The sequence below is a fragment of the Acanthaster planci genome, linkage group LG01, assembly GCF_054643075.1.
Source record: "Acanthaster planci isolate LZ-2023a linkage group LG01, COTS_SCS, whole genome shotgun sequence".
NCBI classification, from domain to species: domain Eukaryota; kingdom Metazoa; phylum Echinodermata; class Asteroidea; order Valvatida; family Acanthasteridae; genus Acanthaster; species Acanthaster planci.
In genome coordinates this window covers 37,032,313-37,049,700 of record NC_141777.1, presented here as the reverse complement: position 1 = coordinate 37,049,700, position 17,388 = coordinate 37,032,313, and the positions used below count along the sequence as shown (strand labels likewise).

At 44.4% G+C, this 17,388-nt stretch overlaps 2 protein-coding genes across 2 annotated transcripts; both read right to left on the bottom strand.

Annotated features, from left to right (window-relative positions):
* Positions 1 to 144: 144 nt before the first annotated feature.
* On the bottom strand, positions 145 to 5,579 carry LOC147800719 (leucine-rich PPR motif-containing protein, mitochondrial-like). The gene is made up of 4 exons (XM_087136741.1): positions 5,421 to 5,579; positions 1,644 to 1,834; positions 871 to 993; positions 145 to 296 (listed from the first exon to the last, which is right to left on the bottom strand). The coding sequence occupies exons 1-4, from the start codon at positions 5,564 to 5,566 to the stop codon at positions 145 to 147; spliced, it is 612 nt and encodes a 203-aa protein (XP_086992867.1). The 5' UTR covers positions 5,567 to 5,579.
* A 2,144-nt stretch (positions 5,580 to 7,723) lies between these two features.
* LOC110982187 (uncharacterized) lies at positions 7,724 to 16,459 on the bottom strand. The gene is made up of 2 exons (XM_022240448.2): positions 15,180 to 16,459; positions 7,724 to 10,814 (listed from the first exon to the last, which is right to left on the bottom strand). The coding sequence occupies exons 1-2, from the start codon at positions 16,230 to 16,232 to the stop codon at positions 9,732 to 9,734; spliced, it is 2,136 nt and encodes a 711-aa protein (XP_022096140.2). The 5' UTR covers positions 16,233 to 16,459; the 3' UTR covers positions 7,724 to 9,731.
* Positions 16,460 to 17,388: the final 929 nt, after the last annotated feature.

Genomic DNA, 17,388 nt, shown 5'->3' with positions numbered 1-17,388 from the left:
GTTATTCTTGTTTTTTAAGAGAATTTTTTTACAGGGAGTAAGATGGGGCAAATCCATCCCACTTTGAGAAACAATATTTTTGAATTCACAAATGTCAATGGGTGTGTCTTGCTATGTTAAAAAAATCCCAGCTTATACATCACATTATTGCCCGTGATTGAGAAGCCAACTTACCCTGTTTGGTTCCACTGACTTGGACTCCATTTTGGCAAGGAATTCTGTGGGTGAGAAGTTGTACTCGTTCTGCAGGTACACCTTGAGAAGTGCATTGTAGTGGCTGACATCATAGGTTACACCTGTTGATAGCCAGTGACACTGCACTCAGACATACATATTATCCCCTTAATTTACTCTCGTGGCCAAAGGCCAAATTACAAAAAAAATAAAAATTATATTAAAGAGGAGTGTAACAGCTGGCAAAGACAAAGTTTGTTTAAATTTATGTCTAAGCTTCAAAGAACTGTCTCCATCATCCAGACTTTCATAATAAAAAGCGACAATACAGGGAAATTTGAACAGCCTGTTGTCAATGTCTATCTCCTTGATGCACGATGTCTATCTCCCTGATGATTTCAATGATTTTACATACACCCGAGGGGGGTTGGGTTAAGGGTCTTACAGCCGCCCCTGGGTTCCTTGTTTTGATGTATCGCTCAGTTTGGCAGGCTGATAAAAATGAACATTATACGGGTGAAAAACTTTCTCAGCTTTCTCGCTGATTTACAAAGCGCAAGATTCTTTCCACAACCTCCATGCCGAAAAATGGCTCTGCGACCTCTGGCTCATTTTGTTGCATAGGACCACAAATGCGGAACAACAAGCCACACAAAAACCGTCACTCTCTGCACACCACAGGTTTAGCCCTCTTACCCATGCTGGCTAGCCTGTCCCAGATCTTGTGCACCAACTCCGTCCTTTCACTCAGGGGCACTTCTGGGAGCAGAGACCCACAGCTCCGGAGGAGAAGAAGGGCCTGGTTAGGGGATGCCGTTCCTGTGAAATTAAAGTTATCGTCTGTGAGTCTGTGACAAGACCATGATGTGTAGATTCTTTTTATCTTTCTGTTGCTTTTGTTTCTAATACAAGTGTATGAAGTTTAGAACAAAGCTGGAAATAAACCACTTGTTGGCAATGACTTTTGGAATGAATTGGAAGAATAAGGAAACTGAAAATTAATATATTTTTGACATATTCTAGAAAAAAGTTAACTTTTTCACAAGAAAGATTTTCTGCCCATTAATTTTAATTCAATTTTTTTCCTCTAGTGTGCATAAATATGGGGTATACTAGTAAACCAACTTCAATCTCTCTAGAAGAAATTCCAAGAACTGTTCACTGTTTTTGCCAAGCACACTTATACACGTACGGGACGTCAAAGCGGGCTATATAGGTTCATCGTTACTTCTGAACTTTATCAGATAGTGATAAAGTGCTCTTAGAAAAGGAACAAACTACTCTTTTCACTCATTTATGCTCATTCCACTTTCTCGTCAAAATACGCCACTTTCATTTTTGACCATTTGGCTCCAAAGTTTGAGACTTTTTTCAAACAAGACATCGACAGAAAAGTCCCCTTTGGGCCTACAAAACGACCCCTCCAAACCTCTCCCAAGTGTTAACACTGTGTTCTAGCCAGGCCTCACCCATCTTGCAGACTTCGTCAAAGACCAACATCAGTTGGTTCTTGGTGATTCGGCCCGTCCTGCGCACCATGTCGTCCAGACGCCGTAGCACCATGCGGAACTCATTGTCCGCTTTGGCTGCGGGGCCAATGCGAGACTGCGCCTGGGTGCTGTAAGAGCTCTGGGTCACAGCAGTGGTGGTCGACGCCAACCTGCTCCATACATAACAAGAGATCAAGATGGTTCAGCTGTTTCATATGCCCCATGCCCTCTACATGCAACAGAATGCGTCAGCGGTGAAAGGATTTTGTATGCTATTGCATTTGGTAGTGAACATAAGTTTCAGAGTACCCTTTACAACTTGTCAAGGTTAAGGCAGGTGTTCCTCAGGAGCACTTTACACAGGACCACAAACTCCACCAGTGCACTTTGATGCATTCTGTAGCATTCAGCGAGGTTCCCATTTCAGCTGTCTTGCTGTCTGTTGCGGTTTAGAAAGCACGGCACTATGGCTTTTAGAGTCAGAAACTTGGTGAACTTCAAACGGAAAGGATTTTCCACAGTTCTGTGTTTTTGCAGACAGGGTTCTCAGACCAGAGAAACAGAAGAAGTTAAGTATCTTCGCCAGCTCATTCTTCGGGGCCATATGCTTGAGCAGATCACGCCGTAAGCCACGTCCGAGTTATAAAATGGGAAATGTCAGGTACATATATGCTGTTTTTCATGTGTTTCTCATGTGATATCAAAGCGTGAAATTACAGTCAGACATCGGACATTTTCCGAGCTTGTCCGTGTTTGTCCGAACAAAATCAAAGATGCTTGGGCACAATGTCCGACCAACATATCAATAACAGCTCTTAAAATATCAACACAATATGTGTGATTACGGCATCTGACTTATTATTTTTGTGTTAGAATTAGGTTAATTTACGCCCAAGGCATTCATCAGGGCTGATCGCTCATCACCAGCCCACGCCACCCAGCGCCACGCATGTATGAACACACGTGTGTATACTTTACTTGCACAGACATGAAACTGCCCCATAATTCGTTCGTAAAAATGTAGGTCATACTGTCAACCAATGTCAGTGGTAACCCATGCATGACACATAACCTGGGTACCAGGCAATATGGACTAGTAGTGCTTGGCTGCATTAGCACAGTTCTTCCAGTTCAACCCGAGTGTGGTGCGCATGCATTACATTTCTGTATCTCCTTCCAAACACGAGTAGCTCGCTCGAATGCAGCCCTTAGTCACGGCCCAAACGTGCTCCTCGAGTTAGACTGTTTACTGGTCCCCGTACTCTGAACAAAAATAATAATGGGGATGGGAACCCCAACTCTACCTTTTACATAAAGTGTAAAAAAATGTAATAAAATATAAAATGTAAAAAAAAGAAATTTAATTTTACGGAAAATGGCATGTTTGGAACTGGTAAATGGCAGAATTGGGACACAACAAAAAGCAAAAGGCGACGGATGACGGGCGGCGACAAATATGGAATTCCATGCCTCTATCACCACCTACTGGCTTCCGTAAATGCAAACGTCAAACGGGTAGGGCTTCAATGATATTTCCGACTTCAAAATCTGGCAAAATCCGACCGTTTTCACTTGACACACGCACAGCACTTGAACTTTTCGCCGCCTGTACCTTTCAAATGCGTGTAGCGAGATTTAGAATATGCAATAACTCTATGGGCGAACATGGTCCTCTAACGAACCGCAGGAGAGGCCCAAATGTAGTCGGGGCACAAGACGTATTGACCAGGAAACTGTTGTTGGTAGCACTCCCAACTAAGCCTGTTCGATATTCAGTTCTTTTGATATCGTAATATCATGAAAAAATATCACAATATCTGATATTATCGTGCTGACATCATTTTCCATTCATAAAATAAACATGATCCAAACCACCATGTCTCGTAGTGTACTCCTGAGCTGGCCTTGTCATCAATACTAACATGTATTATTTCTACATTTAGAACTCTTATATGCTGGTGGAAAGCAAATTTCAACATAGAAATTGTGGACATCATATATCATATCATGGCACCGTACAGAAAAAGCCATTTCCCAGCACACATTAGCGGTAAAGTTCACTCAATAAGGTAACCCCCAAAATGGACAGAGCACATGCATGTTACTAGAGGGGCTACTGGTATTGATACCGTCATTTCTAAGTCGTCATTTATTTCTCATACGGTAAGTCAGAATGTTTCACTTGGTCCCTTTTCTACAAGACCACAAAAAATCCTTCTTGTAAGTCAGCAGTAAAAATATCCCACTTCGGTATCAGTTTCCTTCGCCACAGTTGCCTAGAAGCAATAAGCTCCACACTGCTTGACTGATGTATGCATGTGGTTGAGTACATCAATACCAGGGACCCCTCTCCACATGCATGCACTTGGGGGTCGCATGTAGGCCGTTTTCCAATACTCAACTTCGTCTCCCTTCAGGCTTCAACTGTTTTTTTACTACCTGACTTTGAAGTTGTAAGCGCAATAGCAAGTTTGACGGTGGCACAGAACATCAAGTAAGATGCAAAAGAGCCAAACGTTACAGTTCTTCAATTTAATTGAAACGCTTCAGGCCCACAATAGGGGATTTTGAATACATCTTGAAAATAGGGAATTTGTTTTGGAGACGGAGCCCGAGACAGGGACGAAGTTGAGTATTGGAAAACGGCTGTGTACATGTGCAGCACAGGGGCACAGTATGACAATCTTGAGTCGTGAGTGAGAGAGCCAATTTACGTGTAGCTGGAGTTTACTGTACAATACGTCACACGTGCATACAGTCAGTTGGTTTGGTTCTGCCCCCCCAATACTTGTAAGACCCTTGCAGCTGCTGGGGCCAACAGTGACTTTGTGGTTTGAGGTTTTCAATGGAGTATTTGTGTGGCCTAAATGCAGTAATGCAGGGCTAAACAGGCAGTGCATTGACTTCCCAATGTGCATGTACAGTACATCATTTGGAGTTTATCTCGATAATTTTTGGCATATCGATTTGCACGATATCCTAATTCGTTTATGTGTTTTTACGAATGAAAAGATATCCGATATCAACATCATATTGAAATATTGTGAAATATTGTCATATCGAACAGGCTAACTCCTAACCGTCACAATCAACAAGTCTTGTTCCCAGACCACATACAGCCTGGCTACTCATGCGTGTTTCTGGGAGGACCATAAATCTCACTACGCCAATTGAAAGGTACAGACGCGAAAAGTTCAAGTGCTGTGCGTGTGTCGAGCAAAAACAGTCAGATTTGGAAGTCAGAAATATCATAAAAGCCCAAACCGTTTGACATTTACGTTACGGAAGCCAGTAGGTGGTGATAGAGGTAATTTTGGTTGAGTCTTTGGAATTTTTGAGAACCGTTTCAATCTTACTATATCATGTACAGGCGTGGAGCATTAGTATGAAAATCCCATCCAAAATTGAAAAAAAGGAATACTAACGCTCCACTTAGTAGACACAGTAGACATGGTAGAGCTAGGCATTTGGCTGTAGGGGGGCTGGACACTGGTCAGCCTATGGGGCTCGGGCCTGGAAGGTCCTCCCCTGATCATGATGGCCCCAACAAAGAGCGAAGGTAACGTGGTGCCACCAAGCGGACCGGCACCGGCCATGCAACGCACGCACACGCGCATCGCACTGGCAGAACCGCTGCAGTGCATGTAGTCTGCAGCGGTAATCATCATGAACGGTGCACACGCACAGGAAACACGTGTGCCACGGTGTGCGACACTGCAAAACTTGCGGAGAAATTTCACTGGTTAAGATCCATACCTAACATTTTCTCGAACAGATGAAACTGAGCTTCGTAACGTCTGTCGCCCTGCTGACGATCCCAGGGCGCTCGATTGTCCCTGTAGGGTTCGCAGTAAACCAGGAACGACTCGAAGAATCTTCGACGATCTCAACAAAGACGCCATCTTGATTTCAACTTGCGTAAGATGAGGGCGCACTTCGAGCAGACGTGCTCCTCCTCACACAGGGTGTGTCCAATTATTTAGGCTACGACTAGAAGATACATGTATATATGGGAACTTTATGAAGCGGCTGGCTAGCGTATCCGTGCGTTGCATGTTATATCTAGTCGTAGCCAAATCATTGAGACACGAACACTCTTGTTACAAACTTGAATGTTCGGATCGTCCCCATTGAAAACGACGCGACGTTTTTACAGTTGAAAAACGGCATGCACATGTATATCAGGTGCAGATTTTAGCACAGTGCACACATGGGCATTTAACTGTGTTACGTCCCGTCCCTTCCCCTTACTCTGTCCCTTTTTTCGTCAAATTTGCTCCTGGGTCCGTGCCTGAATATTTTCAAATCACCAACAAGTAGCCAAATACAGGGCTTTTTATAATTAATTATAATCCAGCTCAATAAGTTGCCATCAGTCATAAAACGTAGTTTGTCATATTACAAGTCGAACACACATAAGAAGAGCACTGTTAGTTCAAAGTCACGTTTATAGCAAGGATAGTTTTAGGTCCCAAGTCTTTATTTTTCTTTGTTTCCATGACTGGTAATACAAGGTAACTATTATAACAAGGTAATTCATACAGTCCGGAGGACCTTGTTATAATAGTGTTCCACTGTACATGTACTTGTATACTGCGATCGTTGCATTTATTTACATCATTTGAGTTTCTGTTCAAAGATGAGTGATGAAAGCTTAGGGAACACTGTAAGATAAGTTTATGCGCTAGTGAGGAGTCGAAATACTGCTTTGCCATACAGGCCTTGTTAAAAGCCTTTAAGTTCAAAGTCTCTCCATGGACCCCAATGTTTAACCTAGTATCCTTCAATACTTCAAGGAATTTACACGTCATTTGCTGTCCATTATCTGGTCCTCGAGCTGGACCAACAGAGGGCGCTATTTCATCAGCAACTGAGGCTCCTTTGGTAGGAACTGCGCATCGCTGGTTCACGAACAATTATGAATCGCAAGCGTTGCAGTCGCATCAGTCTACCAACAAAATTAACCCTCCCGACGAACGCAGCCCTTTTCAACCGATGAGGTGCTTCTGCTCGAGGCGGATTGCAACCCACACTCTGTGGTGTTTCATGCTGTCGCGCACCCACCTGTAGATCTAGATAATGTTGCCACAGACTGCTCATGGCCAGCCACAGCATGGAACAAGGGTCAAGTTTTCAGGCCCGCAAGGGGACAGTTGAAGGGGATTCATTCTCTGGAAAGGAGATACTAGATCATTTGGGTCATCTTAAAGAACTCTTCTTCTTTTTTTTCATTTCTTTTCCAAATCTATGTAAGGTGCACGTATAAATGGGAGGGGGACAGGCCTCAAGAGTTGCACCACGTGGTTAACACAGAATCTTTGTCAAAGAAATGGAAAGGTTTGCACGTATAACGTACGTGCAAGGAATACCCCAGTTATGTCAAAAGCATTGTGCCAACTTGAATTCAAGAGATCCTTGATGCCGAGGAAAAGAAAGAGAAAAGAGGACACAAAAGCCAACTGTTCTCTCCTGCGCGAGATGGGACTTCGCGAAAGCGTTAACAACGTTTCTCAGAACAATCTCAAAGCAACTCCACAAAACTCCTCGGGGAGGTCTGAGTGTCAAGACTCCGTGAGAACTCAGAACAAATATCCCACACTTCTACCTCGTTCTGGTAATAATGGTAAGATCAACATACAGAAAATCGGATCTTTCTGAGCAAGCAGGCAACGTCTACATAATAGAGGAGATCAATGACAGTGAGAAGATAATATGTGGGGCAGATCGGACGCAGCATAGAAAATTTGGCCAATCAGATCTATGTTCTAGAGCGTATCTGATGCCCACATCAAACAGGGAAAAAACAGTCACAAGTGGAGGGAAAGTTGGCGCACAAGGCCCGCAATGTGTCCCTTTATCAAAATTATCACCGAAGAGAAGCCATACGCCTGTCTAGCAGTAACAACTGTCCCTGGGGGGAACAACCATGCTCCAAGCACATGAAGTATATCAGTTACCATTCATGCAAATCTGTGCCACAAAAAAATAAAATGTCAGCTGTTTACTTTAGACTGTGTGATGCCTGAGGCGAGATAGAAATACGCAAGAGTGACACGACAATCGTTCACAAAACACCTTCATGCGTCAGCACTACATTTATTTTTGTCCATCCCGTTTACAGCTCACTGAATCCGATGAATGTTTTTTCAGACACAACAATAATGTTATAACGCGCTGTTTGAGTTGAGGAGTAGCCGGGCCCGTAAACACGAACTGAGCGGTGGAGAAATGTTTGTCAGAGCATCCCCCCCCCTCTTTCGAGGGGGAGGGGCGGGAAATGTCTTGTTCTATAGCCTTCTGTCCTCGAACCCGGATATTGTGCAAAGTGAATATTTTACAACACTTTTGGGACTGATATTGACGACTGGCAGCATGATAACTTGTGTCCACAAAAGCAACGAATTTTGCTCATACAACATTGATCCCCCCGCATTTGTATAACGCCCCTTAAAGTGGCTCTTTTCTCCATAATTATAGACCTATGGACTTGCATAACACAAGTTTCACACTGCCTCAATAGTGTTAATACATCGCCTCAATAAATCCCAGTCATCTAGCTGGTGAATTGTTGATCATGTGACATCGAACCATTCGTTCCCAATCATGATGCGGTTGCATTGTAAAATGGAATGTTCTATTCCGCAGGTAAATGGATGGATTGAAGTTCCATCAGTCCACTTGGGTCTTGATAAACGCCAAACACCATTTCTTCTTTTACCTGATACAGACATTCGTGAACTCGAGGGATTTATTCAAGCGGAAATATTATTTTCGGGATTTACTCAGGCATCGAAATGTACTGATCTTTTTTCAGGATTTTTTTTTTGAGACGTTACATATAAAAAATAAATGAATGTTTCACATTTGAGCAGTGGTATAACAATAACTCTCTGACATGACAGATGGGATGAGACGTTTCGTCCGTAACCGAATTATGGTTTACATGGCACTGGTAAATATTCCATATTTATTCATTTTGCTTGAGTATACTGTGCCCCATAAGACCTGATTGTCTATAAATGATTTAAAGCAATTGTCAAGCTGATTTTTTTTCAACACATCGCAAGTTGTGCGGTATTTTAGTTCAAGTCACAACCAATTCCAATTGACTTCCGTCATTATTCACCCTCTTGCCCGTGAATTGACATCTAAGTTATAACTAAGATTTTTCTTGTGGTAAACTCGCCTCCTTTCCTGAATTTGGAGGATCAGGCGAGGGTCAGTGGGTGCACTACACCCTCCGAAAAATCTGGGGAAAGTAAATGACATTGAAATTGAAATAAAAGGACAAAAATCTTAAAGTCAAAATCCGACTTTTCCTAAAATGTCGGATTCGCAGTTCATTCTGCGTATTTATCTACCACCTCTCATTAAAATGGGTTAAACCTACGTCTTGGCATTTTAATCATAACCCAACTCATTTGACTTTGAGTGAATTTTAAGCTCAATGTTCAAATGAAATCTGTTGCTGTAAAGTCCAATTTGTCTACCATCCCCACCCACTTCCTGTCGAAACCCTTTTGCAATCTCTCTTCCTCAAACCTTGTCTTTAAAGCACGGTATACCCCACTCATTAAAATTGCCTTCCAATCTATACCTTTTTTCTCTCAATTATAGTTTCTGCATCACTAGTCGTAAATTCCGGATAGAGTTGTTAGGTTATTCAAAACAGGCCCATAAATGTTTCAGACTTCCAACCTCTTCCACTGATATGCTTTCTGTCTGTACTTAATGCCAGCATAATGCGTCCAGTAGCGGCTGCCAACTGTTTGGTAGATCCAAGCGATTATCGGGCGAAATACTTTAGTGAGCTTATCGAAGTTTAATATTGAGATGACATTGGGCCAATACACATGTAGTGATTACCAAATTACAATAAGAGAATCATTCTCTTAAGGCGCTTTTAACGCCAACAGTTTTTTTATGTCCGGTGATGTTAACTATGCGGTGAATATAGGCCACGAGGAAATTTGCTTGATACAATCACGACTCAGGCGCAAGCAAGGCATTTTTGACCGGCGGTGAATACTCGTCTGGATTTCTAGCCTACGGCTGCTGTTCGGTGTTTCACATCGCGATGGTGAAAAGCTGTGGAACTCTGTCGTGGCTCCATCTTAGTGACTGATGAGGCAAGACGATCTTCGGATACTTGAGTGGATGCATGGCTAGGTCATACTCCAGACCCCTGACGAAGAGCCGCGTCTTGAGGCATTGTCCCAAATTCACAGCTGCCACGCCGTGACAGTCTATGGTGACTCTTGCCAGGCTCTTGCAACCGAACAGGTTCAGGTACTTGAGAGAGGAGGCGTGAGACGGTACGCAGACGCTAGTCAGCGTGTCGCACTTTTCCACGCTCAAGTGGACGATGTTGGGGCACGCACTCAGAGCCATCTTGAGCGAGTAGTCCGAGATCTGGCATCGGTAGAGGACAACAGTGTGAGCACACGGTGTGCTCAGCATCAGAGCACCAATGGAACAGTCAAAGAGACGCATGAAGCCAACATAACGGGTAGCATGGACGACGAAGGAGCGCAAACACAGGGCATCATCGCTGCACATGTTGGCTTCGACGTGTTCTAAGCTGTCACATTGCACCATGACATTACTGAGGCCAGGGAGACCCACCAGCGACACTTTGAGCAGGTGATCTGCCACGATGATGACCTGCCGTAGGGCCGGCAGTTCGATCTCCTCTGCCGTCTGGATGACCCGCAGGTTGGGACATCTGAGGAGCATCCCGCCACAGGCGAAGTCTCCCTGCAGGATGACCCGCTCCAGGCTAGGGCAGCCGATATGATCCAAGACCAGCTCGTCACCGCATACGCACCCCAGCAGGAGATCCGTCAGGAAGGGATTCTCCAGGAAGAAACTGCGAAAGCTGCGGGGATCCAAGACCGGGCAGCGACGGATCTCGGCGGTGGTCAGCCTGCCGCCGCGGACGGTCAACGTCCGCAAGACACCACTACCGTCCACCTGTAAGGTCCGTAGCTTCCCTGCGAACACTTCCAGATGCTCGTTGGATTCGAGACCGGTGTCCACGCGTAGAAACCGAAGCGAAGGCGCGTTGATACTAACGAAGTGAACAGACCACAGGTTGAGAAGGTAGATCTTCTGCAGTGAGGAGGAATGCAGACGAACACCCTGCAGTCCCTGTGGAAAAAAAAGAAGAAAAAAATTCACACTACAACTGTTACCTTCATCATAATTGGACGAACAGTTTAATACATGTACCACTGGAGAATCATGTCGGAATACGTAGCACGTCCCACCTAAGTTGTCAAATGTGAATTGGGTTTTGGGTCCCTCGATCATTCCCTGGGTTTTCCCTGGGATATCTATTTAGGGTTTTCCTTTTTCATCTGAAACTCAACATTTCTTCATTGCCACTCATAATCATCCTGTGATTGGCGCTGAATGCGCTGTTAGGTGAACATAATATATAGAATCACACCACGCGAATTCATTACAGAGCTTTTGTTTCGTAGGTTTGTATTTCTTATCATTATTTGTAGTGTATAGCTGTTGCCATGAAAGGGAAAATGGGTTTCCTTAAATCAAAGATGGCGCGAGTTGTTGCTGTTTGCATGCTTTGGCCAGCACGTCAAAAGATGCGATGTCTACTAGGAGAGAAATGAAAACGGATGAGGTGATGAGACAGTCGCACCCCCACCTCATGCGGTCCCGCCCCACCCATCACCGCCTGATTCAACTCCTCACCGCCAAAGATAATGAGCACTGCATTATTTCGCACCATTTTGCTCAGTCAGAGGCAGTGATAAATTCATCTTACTGCGTTGACTGAGATGACAGAAAGGTGACAAAAAGGCACGTAAAAAGCATAAACGGTTGGTTGGGTGAAGGATGATGCGTAGGATGAGCTTGTGTACATTGCATTGCTGCATAACCCAAACACACCCAGTATACATCGCTGTGGAGTTCTCGCGATGCATCCTCGTTTAAAGGTCACTCGAGCGCTCCGCATTTTTAAGTGTTTAAAAACTAAGTAAATGGACGGTCTTTCTTCACACGCGCAGTAATTAGATTGTTTTAGTTCGTGCCATGCAGGGAAAGAAATTGACAGACCCACAATATTTGGATATGCACGCATAAATAAAGATGCATTTCCCGTTAAATGTATCCGCCAAGAACGATTTCTTAATTTAAAGAAAAATTTTCTTCATGCAAAATCAATACTCGTTTCGCAGCATTTCAAATGAATTGGCGATGCATTTTTGTTGGTGGGTTGGGAACACGTCTATATTAAGAAACACGTCTGGTTGTAGAAACAGAGACATTAATTCGATACGTGTACCCTTGTTAATTCTCAACCCTGAAATTTGGATTATTCTGGAAACAAAAATGCAAAAGTGACCTTTGAGTCTAGCAGACACGGTGGAATAGCATTTTTTTTCTCCATCTGTAGTCACACACGTGCAGATGGAACGAAAGAGCCTGATTCACATTGAAATGTCAAGCAGTCTCGGTACAAATACCAAACGGTTCTATGCGGCATGTATTATTCTGTTTTCTCCGGAGGAATATGACAAACCGGCCTGTGTTTTTGGAGGACTCAGAAACTGGCATCTCAACAAGAAAGTGTTAGTAGGCGCGAGAAATCAGACACTCTCTCGGCCGCGAGGTGGGCGGACAGTGCGGGGGTGCCCCGTCCGCTCCTCTCATGGGTATAGAGGTACCTTGAACGGCAATGGGTGCGCATGCATGCAGTCGGCTCCTCCATGGACTGTTGGAGAATGAGTAGGCGCGGGAATGAAGGGCTTTTTTTGGGGGGGGGGGGGCTGGACGGAATATTAATTTCATCTCTTCCGGAGTGACAAGGTTGTCTTCCTCCGTGCTAACAGGATGTTAAAGCACAGCGAAATAAGTCCCGAGGAGAAAAGAAATTAAAACTTAAAGGATCCATGCAATGAATTTTTCTTAGACAACTATTTGGTGCGTCTTTAGGCTATACTCTTCTTCGATGTACGAAAACTGTTTGAAATCCTGTTGGGGCTACGTGTATTACAAAATGCACCTTTTTAAACGGTAAAATTGTCCAAGCTTTTCCAGACAAGTGAGAGCGCTGTTGCTGTGATGTAACTCAGGGCAGACTCCTTTAGTTTACAATGTTCTCATATTCAAATGTATGAGCCCCCAAATGTGCTCCTCCGACTGCTGCGAAAAGGTTGCTCGCTAGTTTATTGTCATATACTTACATAACAATAAATTGTCAAAGAAATAGAAATTTACAGTAGCAAAATATGAAAAACACCATTCCAGCCGTTTTTGTGCACAAATCAATGCAACATCGAGGTTTAGTGCCGGACTTGGGACATCACAGAATTGCTCATGAATATATAGAAATTCGAATTAGCATAAAAAGAGAAAGACTCAAAAAATTAAGATAAAAAAGCAAAGCAAAATAATAGAAATAATGTTAATTGAAACAGAAAGGTGTAGTTTCAAGGGCTGTTGTAAAATAAACTGTATAGCATAGTCCCGTTAAAAACAAAACAACGGGGTCGAAAAAAAAAACCCTTTGGGTGTTTAACGATGGACTTGTACAAGGTAGTAAGAAGAAAGCTTCGTGTGCACTCAAAGTAGAAAAATATCTCCTTGTCCTTTTTTGCTTAATTTGTTGCTTTAGGTTAAAGCATTCAAAACAGGCAATGACTTCCTCAATCCATCCGACAACATTCTGGCAATTTCCAGGGGCAGGTCAAGGAAGTTTTCCGGGGGGGTTGAGTCAGGCCGGTCAAATTTTGTAATGTCCAATGGTTGCGGACAGGCGGACACATATTAAAGTAATGCATTACATTGTTACTGACACGGTGACAAAACGATATTTCTTCCAAGATGTCATCATTTCATTGATTAGTATGATTATTTCATTTATTTTTTTATTTTGGTGTCAGGGCAGCTTTGACCCCAAAACCTCTCCATCTAGATCCGCACCTGATTTCCCCCCACAACCCAGCTGCAGTAACTAAGGAGACAAACTTTGCCCAGCATCGTTCTAAATTATTACAGCCCCCCCCGCGGTGTATATCTGTACGTCCACTGCAGCTTATTTGATTTTTTTTTTAATTTCTAGACTGTCAGCTGGTTCGCTCTTATTAGCATTTCTGTAGCGGCGCGAGGCAGACGGCGAGAACAATTTCATTACAATGTAGATTTGAGGGTTCCCATGGCAACCCAGAGAACTTGACGGAATAAACCTCAGCCCCCACGACAGCTACGCTGCATTCTGACACGTTTGCATGTAGCGCAGTCACAGTGCCGTGATGCAGCCAAGTGCTAGTGGCGGAGCAAGCGGGGAAGCTCTCTCGCATCGTGAAGCACTAATAAAAGATCGTGTCCACAAAATAATAAAAAACAAACTACAGAGTATCTTGTTGTGACGGTGCGGCTAAGATCGTGCCGGGCCCTGGCCTTGTTGGGCCATTGGCCGCTGCCATCCAGTGTTTCTGCGCTGCGGCCAGTGATGAGTTGGGAGACGGGTATGTCGTAGCTTCCGGAAAAAAAGAGTGGATTAATAATGATAAGTAAGAAAGCTAAAAGCGCCACTGAGGTCCTTGCTCGCTAGACTGAAAATGGATCGTTTCGTTTAGAAAGGAATGAAAAAAGAAAAAGAAAAGCCGAAGGAAAATGCTCATTTAAAATGATTACGACGCCCTGAGGCTGTTGGAAAATCAGTTTCAAACCTGAGATGGGATAGGATTCACGGTACGGAGATATACATACACTAAGTGTGGAATGTGGGCGGAATGTGCATTTTTCAAGCACTTGCTAACGCAAACTACGATCTTAACTAGTTAAAAAAAATATTACGCAATCGAGTGAAGATTCGGGGTGTGCATATTCATCTCAGCTTTACTCGATGTTTCAGAATTATTGTCCATGAATTTATTCTAACTCGATATCAGAGAAATTGTTTCACACCTTACACAATTTCCACTAATTTTCAATTCAAGCATCTCAAAAAAATATCGGAAATGACTTTTCAGATGCAACTAAATTTTGGACTCGCTGAAAAAATAACATTTGGTGACTGCGTCACAAAATAATACATTCACATGTCCAAACGCGGGGCGAACTTTGGGGCCAGTATTCAGAATAATTAATAGAACAATGTACTGCCCTCTATTGACCATTCGGAGGGAAATTCAAAGTTACGCAATGTGCGAACAGGTAAACGTACATGTACAGTACTTATAAGCATGTGTTCTATAGCTATGTTTTGTTTATGTTGTCGAAGAGTGAATTTTCAAATATGATTTAAATCAAACTTGTGGGTATGCTTAGAAGATTGTAACATTAAAATGAAACGTTGTTGATAATCAATGCCATTTTGTTAAACGAAGGATCTGAATAAAGGAAGATGTTGAATATGTTCGCGAAAGATCTTTTAAACCGTCTTGAAAGTATTATCTTGGTGCTCTCTGGGGGAGGGGCCCAGCCCATCCCTCGAAATCAGTGTCAAACAACAATTAATTTAACGATTCAACATGAAATTACCTCACAGTTGCTGATCGAAAGCTTCTTGAGCCGAGGCAAGCAGTTGACCACCCCCCAGACTTCCTCCATCTCCACCGGCACGAAGTTCAAGCTAAGGACGGTGATGGTGCTGGCCCGCGAGGCGTTGCCGACACTCCGCGTCACCATGCTGCCCTGGAGCATTGCGAAGTCGCTCCTCATGTCGCACAGCGGCAGCCCCTCGTTGATCTTGAGCTTGCACTCTGCCAGCTGCGGCAACGACTCCAGGAAGCCCTCTACCCCCTTGGCCGTGACCGCCCAGCAGGAACTGAGGACCACCCGCCTCAGACCAGGGAAGTTGCCTGCGATGCGGGCTAGGTCGGAGTCGGTCAGCCCGAAGCCGCCGTTGATCTGCAGCTCCTCGAGTCTGGTGAGCGGTGCTAGCTGGTCCACGACCCATTTGTTCCACAAGATGGGCAATCGGAGGACAGTAAGGGATGTCAGCTTGGGTATGAGACAGAAGAGAGACTCGTAGACGCGGGACCCCGTCTGCCACGTGAGTTCGCGCACGTGGGCCCCGTACACGCGGAAGATGATTGACAAGACGGTGTAATGCAACGGTGAGTAATCGTCAGACCTGACATGGATCTCCCGCCACAGTTTTGGCGTATTCAGGAGAATTTTCCTCCACCTCCGATTGACCCTGGCCAGCAGGGGGAGAGCGTCTTCGATGGGGCGCAGAAAGCCAAAGATCCTGGTGGTGACTTCCACAGGTAGTCTCTCGAAGTAACACGGGTCGCGGTCTCCCTCGAAACGACCTGGCGCGGATATGCGTGTGCCCGTGCCCCTCTGGTGAGACTCGAGATGGTCGCAGTGGTGGGCAGCATCACCTATCGTCGTGGCATCGCCCATACACTCGGACGCCACATCTACTACGTGATCGGTGTTCGTGTGGCCTTGGTCCGAGCACCCATCGGTGGCAAGTGAGCCCTCCTGGGCGAGGGCATCTCGATCCTCCTTGTCTCGGCCATGGTCACCCGAGGAAGGCACTTCAAGACATGCACAAGGCGAGGGCTGTGGAGTCAGAGGCAGCATACCACCATACTACATGTCCGTCACGTGCACTATGTCGGAATACCCCGCCGACATGGAGCCATCTACATGAAATCCGCGTATCCAGTCAGTTCTTCAATCGGTATTTCAACTTCTCTCGATCAATACAAGCTCCCTTTTCTCGAGAAATTAGCACACTTATTTTGGCCAGCGCAGTTACCTTTGCAGCGGCGGAGCTGACATGTATCATGCGCAATGTGTACTGTGTACGAGAGTCTGTCTAATGAATAACTAATGTCATCGAGCTGACGTCACACAGCTAGCAATGACGCAAACGGCGAGAGGACAAACAGCGGCCACGGCGCATTCATCAGTACACGTTGCTATCTACTGCTGACGAACAGCGCCGTAAGATTGTTCACGGTCAACGGATGGTGTGGGCGATAAATACCTTTTGGATTTCCGCATCGTGCTGTCAGATGGCAAACAGACACCGTCAGTGTGCACGTACATTACCAATGTGGCTCTAATGCATAGAATGCAGAGCTGCCAGCTGTTTACAGTCTACACTAATGTTGGAAAACAACCACAGCACTGCTCCAATCACGCGTACACCATCTTATGACGTTCCATTTTGGGAACACTCGAATATACTTGACTATCATGCATACTCATTTCACATCCTGTTCAGTTTGACGAAGAGAATTTTCTGTCTTTGATTGCTCGAGTGCTATCTGAGCTACTTTCATTAGTGTGCGTAACACTGTGCATGAAAATGTTGTTTGTAAATGGTAACATCAAGCAGACATGTAAATCGCGGTGATGTTGTCGTTTCTCGGAAAGTACCACAATAATTGGCGTTTATTGCCAAAATGAAGTTAATGTTAAACATGGAGGAATAAAACACTTCCTGTCTGATTGGACCGAGCAAAATGGAGGCTGCTCTTCGAAAACGAGGCACGAAATCGTTGCAATTGTAAACTCTTTAACCAAGGAGAAATAATTAATCTAAGGCAAGGGGTTATTTTCACGGGTTACCAACATCTCCCGATAGAAAGAAAAACATTTTAATTATTACTGCTGTTATTTTTTTAATGGCAACAGGCTCGTTAAAACACCCCATATGCTATTGGTCCCAGGGGAGCTATAGATAGCTACAAACGGCTGGTTGGGAATCAAAGCCGGATGTCATCAAGCG